We start from the raw sequence: 18,347 nt of genomic DNA, 5'->3' as shown, positions 1-18,347 counted from the left end.
CTTCATTGTGGCCTCTTATGTAGCCTGCTTGTTGACTGACTTTGTAATTGGATCATTAAGTGGCCCTCCATTGTTCTTTTCCACTCGTAGTCATTCTGCATAGCCCTATTTTTCTTTACAGAAATGTTTGTATATATCGTGATAGACTGAGCCAAATTTCTGCCTGTTTGGATCTTCAGACAAAAAAGAGAGGCTCAAATATTTCCAGAAAAATCTTTGCTAATCACTTTTTTAACATATATAGTACCATTCATCACCATTGCCTCTTTTGCATGCTGATACTTCAGTACTATTTCTTCATCAGATCAGGTAGGTCCCATTGTGCATATGTCAGATAATACACTTTCGAAGTGCTTTTGCAGCTGGATTTTCTTGTGCAAAAGTGGACATTCTACTTCTAAAGATAATTGAAAGTGCATTATGCAACATGTGCATAATGGGCTCAGGTGTCCTCTCCTTCCTCCCTGATAGGCCTGGCCTGGAGCAATACAAAATGATTTTTTTTTGCCTGTCTACCTAGTCAATCCAAGTAAATTCTGAGGATTGTGATATTAAGAGGAATTAGAAAGGAATATTCAGACAAGAGAACAGTGTTGCATTTGGCTTTCTGAGGTATTGTTTTAAAGATATCAGCTACATAATGAAGTAAACTGTTCTGAGTACAGAATTTATATTGTTAGGGGATTTATGCAGGGTTTTTTTTTTACAGAATATTAATAAAATAAATAGTTGTTGCATACAATTCATAATAATTGTCTATTAGTGAATTTACTCTGGGAATGATTTATAATCTTGGGCTTTTTAATAGCTGTGATTGCATATTATCAGAAGCTACTCTGTTTCTGCAAACAGAGGCAAAATATCTGCCAAATATGCAATTTATGCAGCAATGAAAAATAAGAAGGAAAAGTGCCCACAACTTTAATTCACTGAATTATTATAAAAGACTCAATATCATTAGCTACCAATATAGATGAACAAAAAACACCTTTTTCAGAATTTATTTAAATAGAATATATTTATCACATTAAAAAGTTGTCTCATTGTTTACCCAGCTTTTAAAGTGGCAAATATATAAACAACCAATAACATATCAAACATAGATCACAAAAAGAAGGCTAGAACAATAAACAAATTCTAAAATCAAAACCACTCTAGCTATATGAAATTTCACTATCTAGTCAAATAAAAGCTAATAAGTAGAGGATTAGAGGGGATACTTATTAAATTTGCAGATGATACTAAACTGGGAGGGGTAGCAAACACAACTGAAGACAGCAACAGAATACAGGATGATCTTGATATGCTCGAGAAGTGGCTAAACTGAATAAAATGAAGTTCAATAGGGACAAATGTAAAGTTCTGCACTTAGGTAGGAAAAACCAAATGCACCAATATAAGATGGGGGAGACTTGTCTTGGCAGTAGGATGTGCGAAAAGGATCTAGAAGTCTTAGTAAACCATACATTGAACATGAGTCAGCAGTGTGACTCAGTGGCTAAAAAGGGAAATGGGATTTTGGGCTGTATCAAACGGAGTATTGTGTCCAGATCAAGGGAGGTGATGGTACCGCTTTACTCTGCTCTGGTTCGGCCTCACTTGGAGTACTGTGTTCAGTTTTGGTCACCCCAATTGAAGAGGGATGTAGACAAACTGGAACGTGTCCAGAGGAGAGCAACAAAGATGCTGTGGGGTTTGGAGACCAAGACATATTAATAAAGGCTGGGGGAGCTTGGTCTGTTTAGCCTAGAGAGGAGACGACTGAGAAGGGATCTGATAACTATTTTCAAGTATTTAAAAGGGTGCCATATAGAGGATGGAGCAAATTGTTCTCTCTTGCCCCAGAGGGACAGACCAGAACGAATGGGATGAAATTAATTCAAAAGAAATTCCATCTGAACATCCGGAAGAAGTTCCTGACAGAGCAGTTTCTCAGTGGAACAGGCTTCCTCAGGAGGTGGTGGGTTCTCCATCTATGGAAATTTTTAAACAGAGGCTAGATAGCCATCTGACGGAGAGGCTGATTCTGTGAAGACAAAGGGGTGGCACGTTACAGTAGATGAGCGATTGGGATGTGAGTGTCCTGCAGGGGGTTGGACTAGATGACCCATGAGGTCCCTTCCAACTCTATGATTCTATGTTTCTAAGTAGAATCATGTCAAGATTCCAAAAGGAAATAACCTTTGGAAAATAACCTTTGGTTTCCACCAACCTCTTGAAAGTTAAAAAAAAATTACCAGGTGAGCCTGTTTGACTATGGAGTTCAACAGCTGGCGAACCAGAAAAGGAAAAAAATGTAGTATTTCCATTAGAAGTTAGGAGTACATGAAGTAGGACGAACTCAGAATATAGAATGGAATATTTTGCGGGCAGCAGTCCATCAAGTAATAAGGACACCAGATGTGAGAAATAGCATTTTTAATTGTTTCCAGAAAGCCAGTGCTTTATGGGCAAGTGCAGGTTCAATCTGCATTTCTGATCACAGTTGAAGTTTTGTTTGAACCATTTTCTGAGCACCACAGGACACATTAAAGTTCTCTATTCTATAGGTTGCCAAAGGGCATAAAATAGCATATAATCTTCCTTATATCTTCAATCCAAGGAGCTCAATTGAAGCATAAAATGGGCATATCCTAAATAAATAATCATGACACATCATCTTTCACTATGCAGAGATTTGCCCCAATGAAATATACAAATATAGAGAAGCCATCAGAACTCACATGCTGCTTCAGGTCCAGGGAGAACACCTAATTCCACTGTACTTTTCCCTTGCTGCATTCAATCTGACCCTGGCCAAAGGATACTCTCTGCTGTATTCAGTTCTCTTAATCTAGACTTTTCCCTACAATGTGTGACATTGACCCATTATGCACGCCAGCTGCTATGCTGGGCAGCTGCTGTGCCATTTCGGTGGGGCAGGATGCCCCACTGTGGGCAGGGTTCCCCCAGCACATGGGGATGCCCTGGCGTAGCGCGTGCACATACATTGTGCACCGGGGCCAGGAAGTCGAGGACACTGGTAGGAGTGGGGAGGGGCCAGGCCCCCCACATGCTACAGTGGGGGCAGGGGAATGCCCCTGCTGGCTCCACAACTCCATGGAGCTTGCAGGGGCGTGCGGTGTCCCTACAGGGACACCGTAGGTCAGGGCCGGGTGGGCCGAAAGGCCTGGTGCTTCAATTATGCACAGCACCAGCCTGCCCCAGCCCCTGCCGGTGCCCATGGTATCCCAGGGACTGCAAAAGTGCCCGCGTTTGCATAATGCGTGCCTTCGGTGGCCCAGGGCCGGGCCATGCCCGCGCTGGCTGTGGGGGCATGCATAATTGGGGATTTTCTCCTATGCCTTGCTGCTGCCAGCATGGGCATTCTGGTCCATGCATAATGGGTCTGTGGGTGTCTTGTGTGGTATATAGGGCAATGATGTTGCAGTGGCCCAATATATCCAGTCAGCACTTTCTGGAATCAATGGACACATCAGAATTTCCCACAGAATCCTTTCTATTGTTTATTCTACATTGAATAAACATCCTGAGGGTTAAATCTGAAAAGCCCACTTAGGTAAAGATTCTCTGTTGAAATTATTGATCCCTTTCTTATTCTGCTTGCACTGCTTTAAAAAAGAAATCAATCCCTTGCATAATGCAGGTTTTTTTTAAGTGGACAAGATTTCATTTGCCTTTCTTCATAGGCACAAGTAGAATGAATTAATTTGATATGCTTGGATAATATCACAATTGCTACGTTTTTATGTTCTACTTTTTATATAATTACTAGTAAATAAGCCCGCTGCTCTCTGAATGCAGCGGGCACTAGCAGGGCTTGGGAGTGTCAGGGGCCGGCTGTCCATGGGCACTGTGCGAGGGGCCAAACTCGAGGGGGGTCGTGGGGCGCTGCATGAGCTGGAGGCGGCTCGTCCTGCCCCCCCTGCCCGCGGCACGGCCTATCCAGGGCCGAATGGCGGCGGAGCTGTCGGTGAGTGCACCGTCTTCAGGGTGGTTGTCTGGTGGCATGGCGGGCCGGCATCGTGGTCAGGGGTGGGGCGGGCTGTAGGGCCGCAGAGGTTCGGCAATGTACCTGCAGCGGGCAGTGCGGCGGGCGACGTCGCGCGGCAGCTGAGAGGGTGTGGGAGTGAGCGGGGTGGGTGCCAGCGCCGCAGCCGCTTCCTGGATCTTTGGGTGGCGTCGTGGGCTGCCGCCTGCTGTGCAGGGTGGGGGCAAGGTCTGGAGGATGCGGTGGCTGGAGGCAGTGCCGGGGATAGGGCTGCGGCCGCCAGGCCATCGTGTTGGGGCTGGGAGGAGGTGACCTGCCCTGATGCTGGTGAGGCAGGTAATGGCGGCTGGCGGGCGGCTGCAGGCGACCTTGAAGGGGGGTGGATTGGGAGGCGCTTTGCACCTCCCGATTAGTCAGTCCAGCGCTGTGCATGGCTCGCAATTGGTCCCTTGCCGCCAGACTGACAATCAGCAGGTGCTTTGCAGTCCGGGGGAAGGGGCCTACGGGCACCCTTCCTCATCACGGACAGGGCCCGCCACCGGGGCCCTTAGCGAATTATTTAATCCGCTCCACTAGGAGCGGTTAAAGATTATAGATAGTAAACAAGCTCACATATGAGGAAGAGCTTATAAGGCTCTAGCTGTACGTATGTTGTTTTTCTGCATGCAGGAAATCCTCCAGTTTTTTTCATACCAGATATGTATCTGCCAGTCTATTATTTTATATAACTTTTTTCTTTGTTTATTTTTCAGCTGATGAAAGTTGTAAATGAGATGTGTCCAAATATCACAAGAATTTACAATATTGGGAAGAGTCATCAAGGACTAAAACTGTATGCTGTTGAGATCTCAGACAACCCAGGAGAACATGAAGTTGGTTAGGATTATATGTTATAAAAATCCATTTCTGGGCTTCTGGATAGAACTTTAAAATGTTTGCTCTTTTTAGAAACCCATATATTCACTGAGGGGAAGTGCTTATAATAGTCATGGCAGCGAATCCCCAAGGGGCGAATTTTGATGTTATTGTTCTGTTTAAAGGATAAAAATGTACATAAATCATAACCATCCAAGAGGTGGGATCGGATTTCCTGGTGCCCATGGATTATATATATTTTTCTAACTGAAACAAGACCAGAAAGTGACTGTAGTATAATCTAGAAAAATCAATGCTGACCATCCTTGTTTCTGTATTCTATATTCTATTCTGTATTCTATATCTAGAGAAAATTCAAAATATTTCCAATTGCTTATTTGAGTACTCCTATATTTTATTTTTAAAGCACTACAAATACGTCACTGTTGGGATGACAAGATAATGCTGGAAAAACTTATGTACATATCTATTCATTAATCATAAGTATACCAATAACCTAAAAAGCAGTCAAAATTCTAGGTTTGGCTCATGATAGACAATATGAGCCAGAATTATCACAGCTAGCAAGTATCATCTCAGTCTTCTAACTGGTTCTTTGAACCATTCATTGCTGATCTCTTGGCATGCCCAAAATCAAAGGTTTATATTGGGTCTGGTCATTGAAAAGCATTTCAAAGATAGCTGTTTCAATTTATTGAATGTAGTCTATTCTTTCCCTTGTTTCTTTACTAGCTCCTCTTGAAAGATTGTACGTTTCATCATTGACAATGATTGTTTAATGTCATTTCTTTTCTTGTTTATATTCTTGACAGATGAATCTTTTAAAATGAATTCTACTTCAAAATGTAGTCATGTGTATGAAGGATTTTGGCTTCATGGTTTAGGATAATCATAGATATTTTCCTGAGGGCTAATTGTGTTAGTCTGTCATAACAAAGACAAAAAAAGAGAGTCTTTTGACACCAGAAGACAGATTTATTGTGGCATGATGTTTCATGGGCTTGAGTTCACTTTGTCAGATGTAGTCAAGTGGATCCTTAGTCAGTAAGGTTTCTACAGCTCAATCTTATGCCTCAGGCACTGGCTTAGCTAGTCCATATCCTGTGGTATTTCAGCAGAAAAAGGAAATAACAAAAAAGATCCAACTCCAAGGAGCTGAGAATATAGCAACGTATGTTCCACTTATCCCAATCAGTGTAGCATGCCGACAATTCTCCCCCACCAACCAAATATGAAAGCAATCAACCATCACATGATGCTGGCATCCCTCCCTGACATCCCTCAGTCACCACCCTCACAGAGAACCTGACAGCAGAAAAAGAAAGAAAATACTGGAGGAAGAGGAGCTAGAGAGACTTGTTTTTCACTCCTGTTCAGCGTGACCCATTATGCACAGCAGCAGCCATGCTGGGCTGCTGCCAGACATTGCGCCGGGGCAGAATGCCCCTGCGCTTCCCGTGTACTCACGTGATCATAGCGTGGGCGTGTGCACGCACAAGAGCACAATGCCGGGGCTGGAAAGCCTGACTTGCTGCCTGAAGGCAGCAAAGGCGAGGAGGTGAGTGTTCTTCTGATGTGAAATGGTGCAATTTTAAGAACATTCAGCTGGGAATAAACATCATGGAGTAAAAGGGGATTTACTATTGACTAAGGATTACACTTTAAGGGATAGTTGAAAAGCCATGAGAGATGGATTGGGCCTTTAGGCCTATAGTTGTCCATCACTCTTATGTAATACTAGAGAGGTAAGGAAGTTATATAGGAACTGGGATATTCCTTTCTTTTCAAATTTCAATTCTAGGCTGAAATGTTCCATTTCTTTAGTGAATGTTAGATGCAGTTTTCAGTGTGCTTACATCTTACTTTGGCTATGAACAGGTGAGCCTGAATTCCGATACATGGCAGGGGCTCATGGGAATGAAGTGCTTGGGCGAGAGCTGCTACTTTTGTTAATGCAGTTCATGTGCCAGGAATATCTGGCTGGAAATTCACGTATTGTACGCCTCATTGAAGATACGAGAATTCATCTCCTTCCTTCAATCAACCCAGATGGATATGAGAAAGCATATGAAGTGGTAAGGAAGGGAGTAATTTACTTCATTAAAACTGACACAGAAGTGATTTTCATTATGAAAATTGACTAAACTAGGTTCATATTGGTGTAATTTTTTTTAAGTTGAGAGGTTATTTTTTAAAGACAAAAATCTGGCCATGCTTATTTTTAAAAATTATTTTTTGTATGCTGCCCTCTCAGCAAACTGGCTCAGGTTTCATCAGACTTTCGGAAGCAAGGACCCATACTTCGGGGGCCTATTTGTTCAGAATGGGGCAGGAAGCCTGACTGGGGTGGAGTTTGATTTCTGTCTCCCCCCCCCCAACTTCTTGGCCAATCACAAGGATCCTAGTAGGGGCAGGGTCCAACAGGTGGCAGGGGATTGAACTAGATCTGCTCCACTGCTTCAGCCACCTTGCATATGGCTTCACCAATCCACCTTTCCCATAGTCATGCTATTATGAGTGTCCGTTTTTTTCTGTGCTTCTTTAATCACAACTTTATTGGCAGTGTCAGCATGAGGATGGATCCATTTTGGAGGAAAGCTGGCCTGTGCATTCATTTTCCCCATCTTTGGAAGGCATGTCCAGCCTGTCTTAACTAAGCCTAAAAAGTTGAAGTAAACACTTTTCTTTCATTATTAATGTAAAAAATACCTTTTAAAACCTTATGACAAATAATAAGAGACAAGCATACTTCCCAGTGCTCATCAAGGTCTGCTTAGGGCTCTGAGTTCCTTCATCCATAGTGCAATGGCATCAAATGCTCTGTAACATATCATGGCATTACTGTAATGTAAAGGACAATTTTAGAAAGGTGTTGAATGTTTTTGAATAATTGGAAAAACATAATGAAAATCAGGCTACATTGATTTTCCTATATGCGGGGAAAGCATTTGAACTGGTGAATTGTCGAAAATGAATCAATGTTTTTTCCCCCCCCTGGGGTCTGTGGCTGTGATCTCATAGTTTTAGTCTCTGACATTTCACTAGCAACTGTGGCTTCCATTTTCAGAGGTAGGATATGGCAATATAGGAATCTCTCCATGTCAAAATGTAAAGTGTGTGAACAGCTGCTAGGTATTTTATTTTCTTCTCAGGGTGTTTGTGTGTTAACATATCACATTCCTGTCTTATCTGGGCGTCTTCCAGGGAATGGACTGGAAACAGGAAATAGTGTACCTGTGTCTGGGTGGAGTTTATTGGCAAGTCCACCAGTAAGTAAATAAAATGCCCATCAACTTTTCATACACTCCACATTTTGGCCCAGAGAGATTCCCACCTGGCTAACTCCTACCTCTGAAGATACCAGCCATAGTTACTGGTGAAATGTCACTGACTTAAACCACCAGACCATGGCCACACAGCCTAGAAAACACATAAGGTGAGAAATTATATAATATAATATTAAATGTCATATTTATTTATTTATATACCACCCTCCCCAAAAGTGTAAAATGAAACAATTTTTCTCTGTTTTTCTTTCTTTATTATCTTTTTTTTGACAGAATTGTATAGCTGCCAAGGACTGTGGAATTTTTTACAGATTTCATTCATTCATTCATTCATTCATTCATTCATTCATTCATTCATTCATTCATTCATTCACATACCCCCAACTCAGGTTTTGATGACCAGGTTTAGATTTAAAAAACAAGTGTCAGAATTTCCATATCAAAATCCAAAATCTGAAAGTTGTATATTCATTAAATTTGGAAATTGTGTGTTTTCCCCCTGCAGCCCTGGTTTGATATAACTGCTACTTTTTAGATTTGTCTTTCTTCCAGCAGTTCACTCAAACTGGCAGCATGGTCAAAGCATCAGCATTTCTTTAGTACTAAAATGCCTTAGTAGGATATTGTGTAATTTATAAGAGTGGTTCAGTGAAGTAATCAAGAGAAAGTCTTAAAACAGATTTTTTTAAAAAAAAGTTAAGTGATATTGAGTTTATTTCTCTTCAAGTTATAATTAAGTCAATAATTGATGCCATCTACAAACAGTGAGTTTTGGCATCAGAGATTTTTTTTCCTTTAAGAAAACTGCAATATATTAATTAACATATTAACCACTTTCAGTGTTTTTACTGTCATCCATAAAATCATAAACTTCAGACATTCGCTTACCATGGGTAGAGGTACACTTAACAGTTTGTGTTGAATTTACCTTTTGCCTCTGTTCCATCGAAATCAACATATCCCGTGACCTCCGGTGTCCTTAAAATGTATATTTCACTCCTGACACTTTGCATTACTGGTATTTGCAACTGCAGGTATGATGCCTCTCTCCCCCTCCCTCAGAGACAGGGTTTTCCCTCGATTTTTCTTTCCCTTTTTGATGGAACTTCCCTGAGTATCTGTTTTCTTCTTCCTGATGAACTTTGGCTTTCCCACCCTGTCACAGTATGATATTTTGACTGTTGGCCCAGCCCAGAAACCTGAGGGAAGGATCGAGAGCCCCTTTGAACTTAAACAGCACACAAGGTGTTTTGAAACTCCAAATTAACAAAAATATTTTATTCCGCAGAGGGTCAGGTGAAATCGGGGGTGAAATTTCCGAAGTAATAGAACTCTGAAGTAAAACAGTATCTACACAGACTTTAGTTATACCCCCAGTACACTTAATCTTCACCGGTTTGTTTCCAAATACAATTAAAAGCACTGATTCCTACAATCAGTGTTTCTGATTCTCAGTATGACCTCATATATTGATACTTAAATCTGGAGAAAGAGTACACAGACAGGCAGGACAAATCTTTCTACAAACCTAATTAAAGCCCCTGTTTGGCAGAAAAATAAGAAAAATAAATAAATGGGAAGGCTAAAAGTCTTCAAAAATTATAGAAGCATCACCTATAGCGTTAAAGAATTAATTCCTTTTGTGGTGTTGCTAAGTAACCATAACAATATTACCAGCCTTCAGGCTTTAATTTTTGCCAGTAAAAGGTGACAGAGTTGTTTTGGCCTTTGAGTGCAGACATTTTATGGCTAAACCAAGATTGTGCCTCTATAGCATCATTAATTGTGGCTATTTTAAATCAAATTATTTTATAACAAATTTTAAATCAAATTATTTTATAATTGCTTTCCAGGGCTCAGAATTAGGAGGATGGTCTTTAGGACGGTGGACTGAGGATGGCATTGATATCAACAATAATTTCCCTGACTTAAACACTCTACTTTGGGAAGCTGAAGATCGGTGGAAGCATCAAAGGAAGGTCCCTAATCATCACATACCAATTCCAGATTGGTATCTGTCTGAAAATGCTACAGTAAGTAGAAGCATCTTCAAAGATAAAGACAAAAGAATGATCCCTTCTCATAGAACTTTTAAGCAGTCTTTTAAGAAGTAGGTTATGACCATCCTGCTTCTTTCCTCAGAAACTTTGTGCAAAATGGAATTCTTAATGTAATACTTGGCTTGTATTAAAAAACTAATAATGGTAATGCTCATCATTTATATTACTGGGATTTATTCACTTATTTCATTGAGAATGAATCTGCAATTCTTATAGCTGCTTACACTGCAGTACAGGGCTTTGATCAATGAATAGTCAGTAATGTGTATTTGGTTTCTCCCTTTCCTTTTATGCTTTGAATTCTAGACTTCAGATTAATTTACAAAGCATAATTCTGGCTGAAAAGCTTTTACTGGGGAAAAAAAACCTTCAGCAAATCTTCTAATAATAATATTGCAGATTAATAGGCTTAATTAATAGGCTTAATAATAATATTGCAGATTAATATTGCAGATTAATAGGCTTCAATTGTTGCATAACATTTAATTAATAGGGCAACAATAGTTCCTCATTTCTGCATGTCCTGTTTAAATATTTGTTCCAGTGGTTCTAAACATTAGGTGAAATAAATGGGGAACATTTATATAAATCCAGTTTATAGGGTTTTTTGACATTATGACATTACGGTTTGTAAAAGACATTAATTTCAGTGGATATTTCTTTTCCAGGCTGCTTACTATTCACAGTTTCTTAGCTGAAATCACAGCAATGTGATGTGAAGGCATGAATGTATGCTTGGTCCTAACTGATGCTGGCCAAAATAACTGTAAATAAATGAACTATTAATGGATGCCAGTTGCCTTTGGAATATAAACCTGCAAAGTGTAGGGGAGCACTTCTTCTTTTTTCTTTGTGAGTAGATAAGAGCAGATAGAGTAACTTTGTGAAAGAAAAGAAAATGTCCTTGACTGGCAAAGCATCATGTCCCATGGCAATTCTCCCCAAGAAGGCATATTCTGAGTCTTAAAAATAATTTTCTGAAGTTTATTAAAGAGACATACAAATGGCTACGCAGAATGCTTTATTGCTGAAACTGACCACATACAAAGGCTGAGTCCAACTTGTCCCCCTCCATGCCAGGATCTTCCCCCCTTTTCTTCCCACCCCCCTCCTCCCTCTTTCCCCCCTCCTCCCTTTTTCCCTCTGACCCCTCTTGCCTTTTTACATCCAATCCTTCTTCTTATCCCATTCCCTTCTTCTTAGCTGGGTGTTCTGTTTCTCTTAGGGGCGTTTCCTACTTCTGCTCTCTGCTCTCCCTCTGAGACAGAGGCTTCAGAGTTTCCTGCAGAAGCAGCAGCACCTGCTAGCCTCGTGCTAGCGTACTATCCTCGTTAAGGCAGTAAGGGGGGGCAGAGACTGCTCTTCCCTCCCCTCCCACTGTCCCTCCTGGGCTTGCTATGTCTCTTCCTGCCTCTGCTTCTTCAGTTAAGTATACTTGTCTCCCAACCTCACCTTCATGTCTAGACTGGCAGCTTAAAAAAAAAAACCTGCATATAAGCCGAGGGAGACTTTTTCAGTTTTAGAAAAGGGCTGAAAAACTTGGCTTATATGCAAGTATATACGGTAGCTCCTTCAGCTTTGTAATATATCTATAGTGAAAGGACTTAGTTCTGTAATATTCAATAAAACAAAAAAAAACACCCTGATTTTAACACACTGAATTTCTAAGGATTCTTTTATGAGAAACAGATCAACTAGAATTTCTTATCCATGCTATTTCACTGTACAAATCCACATGGTGATAAGTAAAAAAAAAAAAAAGTGCCATTTTGTTTACCTGATGTCCTGTCAGAAATGTATTTGTTTGTATGTGTCAGTAAATCAGTATAATAAATTGTAGGTACTTTATACATGTTACTGTTGTGTGTTGCATGATTATATGCCAGGAATTTCATGTCAAAGCTGTATAACATTCCTAAATATATTTATGGAACAAACACAAAACTGCACACAAAAATATAAACAGAAACAAAATAGGGAATTTTCACGAATCCCTAATACAAGAAAAAAAAAACTGTGATTTTGCTTCTTTTTGAGCTTCACTTGATGGGACAGTTATTCTGCGATGACTTCACCATCCTTTCTGTGGTGTCTTTATTTTTCTTTCTGCCCTCTAGGTGGCAGTTGAAACACGAGCAGTGATAGCATGGATGGAAAAAAACCCATTTGTGCTTGGGGGCAACTTACAGGGAGGAGAGCTAGTTGTTGCCTATCCCTATGATATGGTGCGGTCAACATGGAAAACACAGGAGCACACTCCTACCCCAGATGATCACGTATTTCGATGGCTGGCATATTCCTATGCATCCACTCATCGACTAATGACAGATGCTTGGAGACGAGTTTGCCACACAGAGGACTTTCAAAAGGAAGATGGAACTGTTAATGGAGCATCATGGCACACAGTTGCAGGAAGTAAGTGTCTCCCCCCCCCCCCAATTCGATTGTTATTTGTGCTTTGAATCTAAAGGTTGTCACTCATCTACACAGAGTGGAAACAATACTTTAATCACTCTGTCCCATTGTGTTTTGCAAGGTGACGCTTGAGTGACAAGGAGCTGTCAAATCTGTATCACAAAGGGCCTAGCTTCCCACTGCTTTGCATGACAGCCTTCATTTATTCAGTGTGCTGAATTTAAAGAATACCTGGCATAGGTTAAATAGAGCAGGAGCTATACATTTGTTCAAACACTGGTGGTTTTATAAGATTCTAAAGGCTTTCACTCAAAAATCTCCAAAAAGAAGACATGGGATCTATGGAATCATTCTAACAGTGAAAAGTATTTTCATGGGTGAAGGTGAAGGGAGAAAATGAGCTGTAAATTGGGGCTCAAAGAAGAGAGGATTATGATGCTGGTAAATTGGCTTTCCTTGATAGTGAAAGTTTTGGTCTTAATATCATAATTTAAGGAACACTGGGGCAGGCATTCCTTGCAAATTATAGCTCTGGAGCTTTCTTTCTTTCTTTCTTTCTTTCTTTCTTTCTTTCTTTCTTTCTTTCTTTCTTTCTTTCTTTCTTTCTTTCTTTCTTTCTTTCTTTCTTTCTTTCTTTCTTTCTTTCTTCCTTCCTTCCTTCCTTCCTTCCTTCCTTCCTTCCTTCCTTCCTTCCTTCCTTCCTTCCTTCCTTCCTTCCTTCCTTCCTTCCTTCAACTCAAGGCAGATTATAATATTTAATAGTAATGCCAGAAAAACAGTATGAGACATATAGAAAAATATTCAATAAAATTGAATTGCAGAATTAGAAAACAGTGCAATAAAAAGAAATGAATATGTTCAGAAAACAATGCAATAAACTACAACTCTATTGCCTTTATACAAGCATCCTCATGAACAATTCCTTTGTACTATATCTATATTCCCTTTACAAAAATGCCCTCCTGATGAGGTGGCTTGTAAATAATTTTTCCCTCACCATGGGGACCTGAAGATTATAGCATCATAGGTTTTGCTTAGCAGAACAGAAATCTGGAGGAGACATCCCTGACATCTCAAAACATGTGTGTTTGCCTTTGTTAGTACAAGTAATGGTAAAGGTATCCCCTGGACCCATTATGCACGGGGGTTTTAGCGCGCGTTCGGGGTGGAATGGTGGTGATTAAAATCACCGATAATGCACGGAGTCAGCTGCAACCGGCTGCAGATTCAGTGCACGCCGCCGAAAAAGCCACGTTAGCGGAACGCGGAAGAAAGCACAGCTTCCCGGGCAATCAGGGCGCAACCGGAGGCGGCGCCGAATTGACCGCGTGCATAATCGGTGAGGCCGGAGGGTCAGAGGTGGTGCGACCACTCAAGCGGCTGCTGGAATGAACGGCGGTGCAGGCCGGGGGGGGAACCCAAGGGAACACGGACGGAAAGGTGGCTGGAGAGCTCACAGTGGAGGGGGGTGAGGGGATCACCGCGGCTAAGGATGGCAGAAAGGCCAGCCACCCACCTCCCACCCATTTCCAAACACACACCCCAATCACAAACAAGAACGGAGGCGAGGTCTCTAAGAAAATACAAAAAGTTTATAAAACAGTGTGAATGAACAAAGCACAGATATACAATACAAAGGAACCGGGGCAGCAAAGAAGGGGAGAGGCGAACTGGGAGTAAACTAAGGGGAAGGGGAAACATGCTCCCTCCCCCTCCGTGCCTGACAAACCCGGCAGGGCTGCGCCTGCGCAGGCTGCTTCCGCCCTTCCTGGCCTCCGCCTCTCACCAATGCAGCGGGGCACTCACCTCGCTTCCCCTTGGCTCCGCATCGCCGCCTCGACACCAGCCACTCCGGGTTTTGCCGCCGTCGCGCCCTGCCCCGTGCATAACCGGTTTGCTTCGCGTCTTCCCCCTCCGTGTTTTCCATGTGACCCAAAATCGCCGTTTTGGCGGCCGTGCATAATGGGCCATGTGCAAGCACCGAGTCATGTCTGACCCTTGGGGTGACGCCCTCTAGTGTTTTCATGGCAGACTCAATACGCGGTGGTTTGCCAGTGCCTTCCCCAGTCATTACCGTTTACCTCCCAGCAGCAAGCTGGGTACTCATTTTACCGACCTCGGAAGGACGGAAGGCTGAGTCAACGAGCTGGCTGCTGGGATTGAACTCCCAGCCTCATGGGCAAAGCTTTCAGACAGCTGCCTTACCACTCTGCACCACAAGAGGCTCTATTACAAGTACAAGTACAAGTTAGTACAAGTACATGTATTTAAATAACTTCAAAATGTCAAAGAAGGCTGAGTAATATATATTGCATCACATCACACATTAAAATACATTTTGAATGGTATGCAGACCCGGAGAAGAGAGAAGTTTTTCCATTCTGCCTTGATGAAAGGTCTTTCCAATTTATTTTGAAGTGTCCTCATGAGCATTCAGCAACCACAGCTGACCACAGCTCAAGCAGTCACATCAAGAGTTTCTGTTTCCTACCTCACAGCAAAACAGAGAAGAGACATTCTTCTATACTTTGACTGACAACTCAACTGGAAACCAAATCAGGAACATATTACAGTACTAATTGCCCTCAGAAAATATTAGGTGTGTGTAGATTTATCTACTTGAAGTGATCAAGTGTTGCTATGATTTCCAACTTACCTACATATAAACTTTGTTGTGGCTTATCACTAAAGAGGGGGGGAAACTAAAGCACCTCCAGGAAATTTTGTAGCATTAGCTTGCTGAACTATGACAAATTGTGGCTCTCCAGAGGTCCATGGACACAATTACCATGATCCCTGTCCAAGGAACTGGGAGACTCAAGGTCAAATCCCCATGGTGACATTGACTGGATCACCTTGTTGTGGTCACTCTTTTCAGCCAGTCGAACCAACTTACTGGTTTGTTAGGATTAAAGGAAGAGTGGGAAATGGTGTACACTGCCCTGAGTTACTTGGATGAATAGTGGGATAAAAATTTACTCAATAAATAAATAAATAAATCTTGCATGATAATGCAAGCAACAGTCTAGAGATTCATGTAAATAAACAGAAGAAGATTTGGTTCTTACGTACCACTTTTCTCTACCAGACGGAGTCTCAAAGCTTACAATCACCTTCCCCTCCTCTCCCCACAACAGACACCCTGTGAGGTAGTGAAGCTGACAGAGCCCTGATATTACTGCTCAATCAGAACAGCTTTATCAGTGCTGTGGCAAGCCCAAGGTCACCCAGCTGGCTGCATGTAGGGGAGCGGGAAATCAGACCTGGCTTGCCAGATTAGAAGGCCGTGCTCCTAACAAATGAACAGACTAATATATGAACGAATGAACAAATTAATGAATGGGTTTGAGTGCCTGAGAACATCTCTGTTGCTAATATGTAGAATACAATTGCAGCAAATTAGGGTTTATTATTTTTTAATAACAAGTTTAAAGTGTGATAGCTAATTTTATAACACTGGACCTTAACAAGTTCATCTTGCTATGGATGTAAGAATTTAGAAGCTAGTATGTACAATATCTTTTTTCAGTCTGAAGTGGTGACAGATTTTTATGAATGTACTTTTTAAAACCTTGCATAAGTATTTCTCTCTCTCTCTCTCTCTCTCTCTCTCTCTCTCTCTCTTTCTCTCTCTCTCTCTCTCTCATATTCTGTGCATTATAAATGCAGAACTGGCTGTCTGATCACTAAATTTATTTCTTTAATTTTTTTAAGTGCTGTGTAAACTTATGAATTGATCCAATTTAGCTGTATTGCCGTTGGCTAACAATGAAGAACTGGCTTTAGCCAATGCTAAGTATGGTCTGATTTTTTAGCTGCAATTATTGCACTGGATTTAATTCATCAAATTAGTTTTACAGCTATATGATATTCTGAATTATTTTAACAATCTACATCTTGTAGATGTAGACTGTAATATATTTTGGATCTTTGGGCCATGAGGGCTCTAAAATATTGCTTATAGTTACTTTGATATACAGTAGGAAAAATCTGAGATTAATGAACATAAAAGGGAATTAGCTTAGAGATGTTAATTGAATGAGAGCAGCTTTTACCACAGCAGGTGCTCAATAAATCTAAGAATCTATTTTGTGGAACTCCTGGAACATTTAACTCATGATGTGCATCTGGTTAGCAACAAGTTTTCCAACAAAGCACAATACTTGTAATTGGTGATAACTCTATTGTTAAATCATAAAGTTTTGTCCACATTTTCCCAGTAGTTAGCACCATTACTTTGGGATTTGTGCTCATAGTACAATTGTTCCCAAGTCCTGAATATTTTAATTCATTCTAGGATAACAGGAAATAATCCAAGCCCATAACTGATATTCTCTACTTTTGAAAAATGAAGACTGCATCCTAAGGACAGTTTCCTGAGAGAAGCCTCACTGAATAACATGGAACCAAGCAGAGCTGCTTAGCACTGATTCCTCAAACACCTTCACCTGAAGGCTTGCAAATACTGGCACACAGGATCACTTCTGGCCTGACCAGATCATCCACTTCAAAAGGAACAATTCCAATACCTTTCATTGTCCTGAAAATTTCCTTAGCCATTACATTGCTTAAGTCAAGTTCTGCTCAGAAGCCAGAGCATCCACTGGTGACACACTGGCGGCATTTCCAGTGCATGGGGAGTGACATCAATGGACACTGGAATGTTGCCAATGTTTTCTGATTTCCTGCCATTTTCCACTCTTCAATACGGAAGCACCTGTTGGCAATGGGGGATCCCCTGCCACCAGCAAGTGAATGGCATCCCTAACCAGAGACATTTGGTAGAGTAGTGAGGATTGGGAAAAATAAAACTTGCTTTGGTTTCCCAAATACCAATGCTGTGTTCTCCAGGGCAAAATTAGTTCAACTACCACATTCATTTGGTAAAAGATCCTTTAATCATTTTTTAAAAACTTGAATATCTGAAAAGATTCCATATTTAAATATTTTAAGATTTTATTATAAAGTTTTATGTTGTAAACAGCCCCAAGGCCTTTTTGGAGAGGGGCGGTCTAGAAATCAAAGGAAATAAATCAATAAATCAATCAATACATAAATAAATGTTAATTAACTCATGTGCAATAAATGGCTCTGCTGTGGCATGAAGTTCCATTCATGGGCTTGCTTGTTTTCTTCCACTTAAGGAGTGATAAAAAAGGAGGTGGTTGTATGCAGTGTGCTTTGGAGAATCTGGATGTAAACAACAAATAAGTTTTTTCCTTGATGTGTTTGGGTGGATATGAAAGACAGAAACAACATCACTTTGCTGTTTGTCATGACATTCCGTTCTTTTTCTTTTTAAAAAAGAAAAAGGCTGTTAAAACTTAGTACATAATTTACCTTCTGCAAAATATTCACTCAGAACATGACTAGTAGGCAAAAATGTTTGGGAACTTATAAAATGAAAGGCTAGAACACAGCAGCATATTGCTGATCCTTTAATCTTCCTCCATCAACAAACTTAACATCTCTATTACATAATTCTCCTGCAGAAGGTATTTGGGGGCTCATTAAATATTTGACTGAAGCAGTAAGTCAATAAGAATTTTCTCCCCATTCTCTTCACTCAAAACATATTAGTTGCAACCATTTTTTCCTTTCATTTTAGCTATTATGAAGTAAATGAATTGTTCAGCTTCATTTGTCCCTTAGCAGAAAACTTGTCTTATAATTAGAAATTCAGTTTGATAATGAACAAAACACTTATAATCCCCACAT

At 40.8% G+C, this 18,347-nt stretch overlaps 1 protein-coding gene across 2 annotated transcripts in view; it reads left to right on the top strand.

Moving 5' to 3' along the window:
* The window catches only part of CPXM2 (carboxypeptidase X, M14 family member 2), a 96,306-nt gene that overhangs the window by 65,604 nt on the left and 12,355 nt on the right, over positions 1-18,347 (top strand). For both annotated transcript variants that reach the window (XM_077350022.1, XM_077350023.1), the window contains 4 exons: positions 4,744-4,867; positions 6,746-6,942; positions 10,008-10,187; positions 12,332-12,629. In XM_077350022.1, the coding sequence (XP_077206137.1) occupies positions 4,744-4,867; positions 6,746-6,942; positions 10,008-10,187; positions 12,332-12,629 (799 nt within the window). The remainder of the gene's footprint in view (positions 1-4,743; positions 4,868-6,745; positions 6,943-10,007; positions 10,188-12,331; positions 12,630-18,347) is intronic.

This window comes from Paroedura picta, chromosome 8 (assembly GCF_049243985.1).
Source record: "Paroedura picta isolate Pp20150507F chromosome 8, Ppicta_v3.0, whole genome shotgun sequence".
In the NCBI taxonomy this organism is placed as follows: domain Eukaryota; kingdom Metazoa; phylum Chordata; class Lepidosauria; order Squamata; family Gekkonidae; genus Paroedura; species Paroedura picta.
The sequence above is the reverse complement of the archived record's forward strand: the minus strand, read 5'-3'. Positions and strand labels throughout refer to the sequence as shown.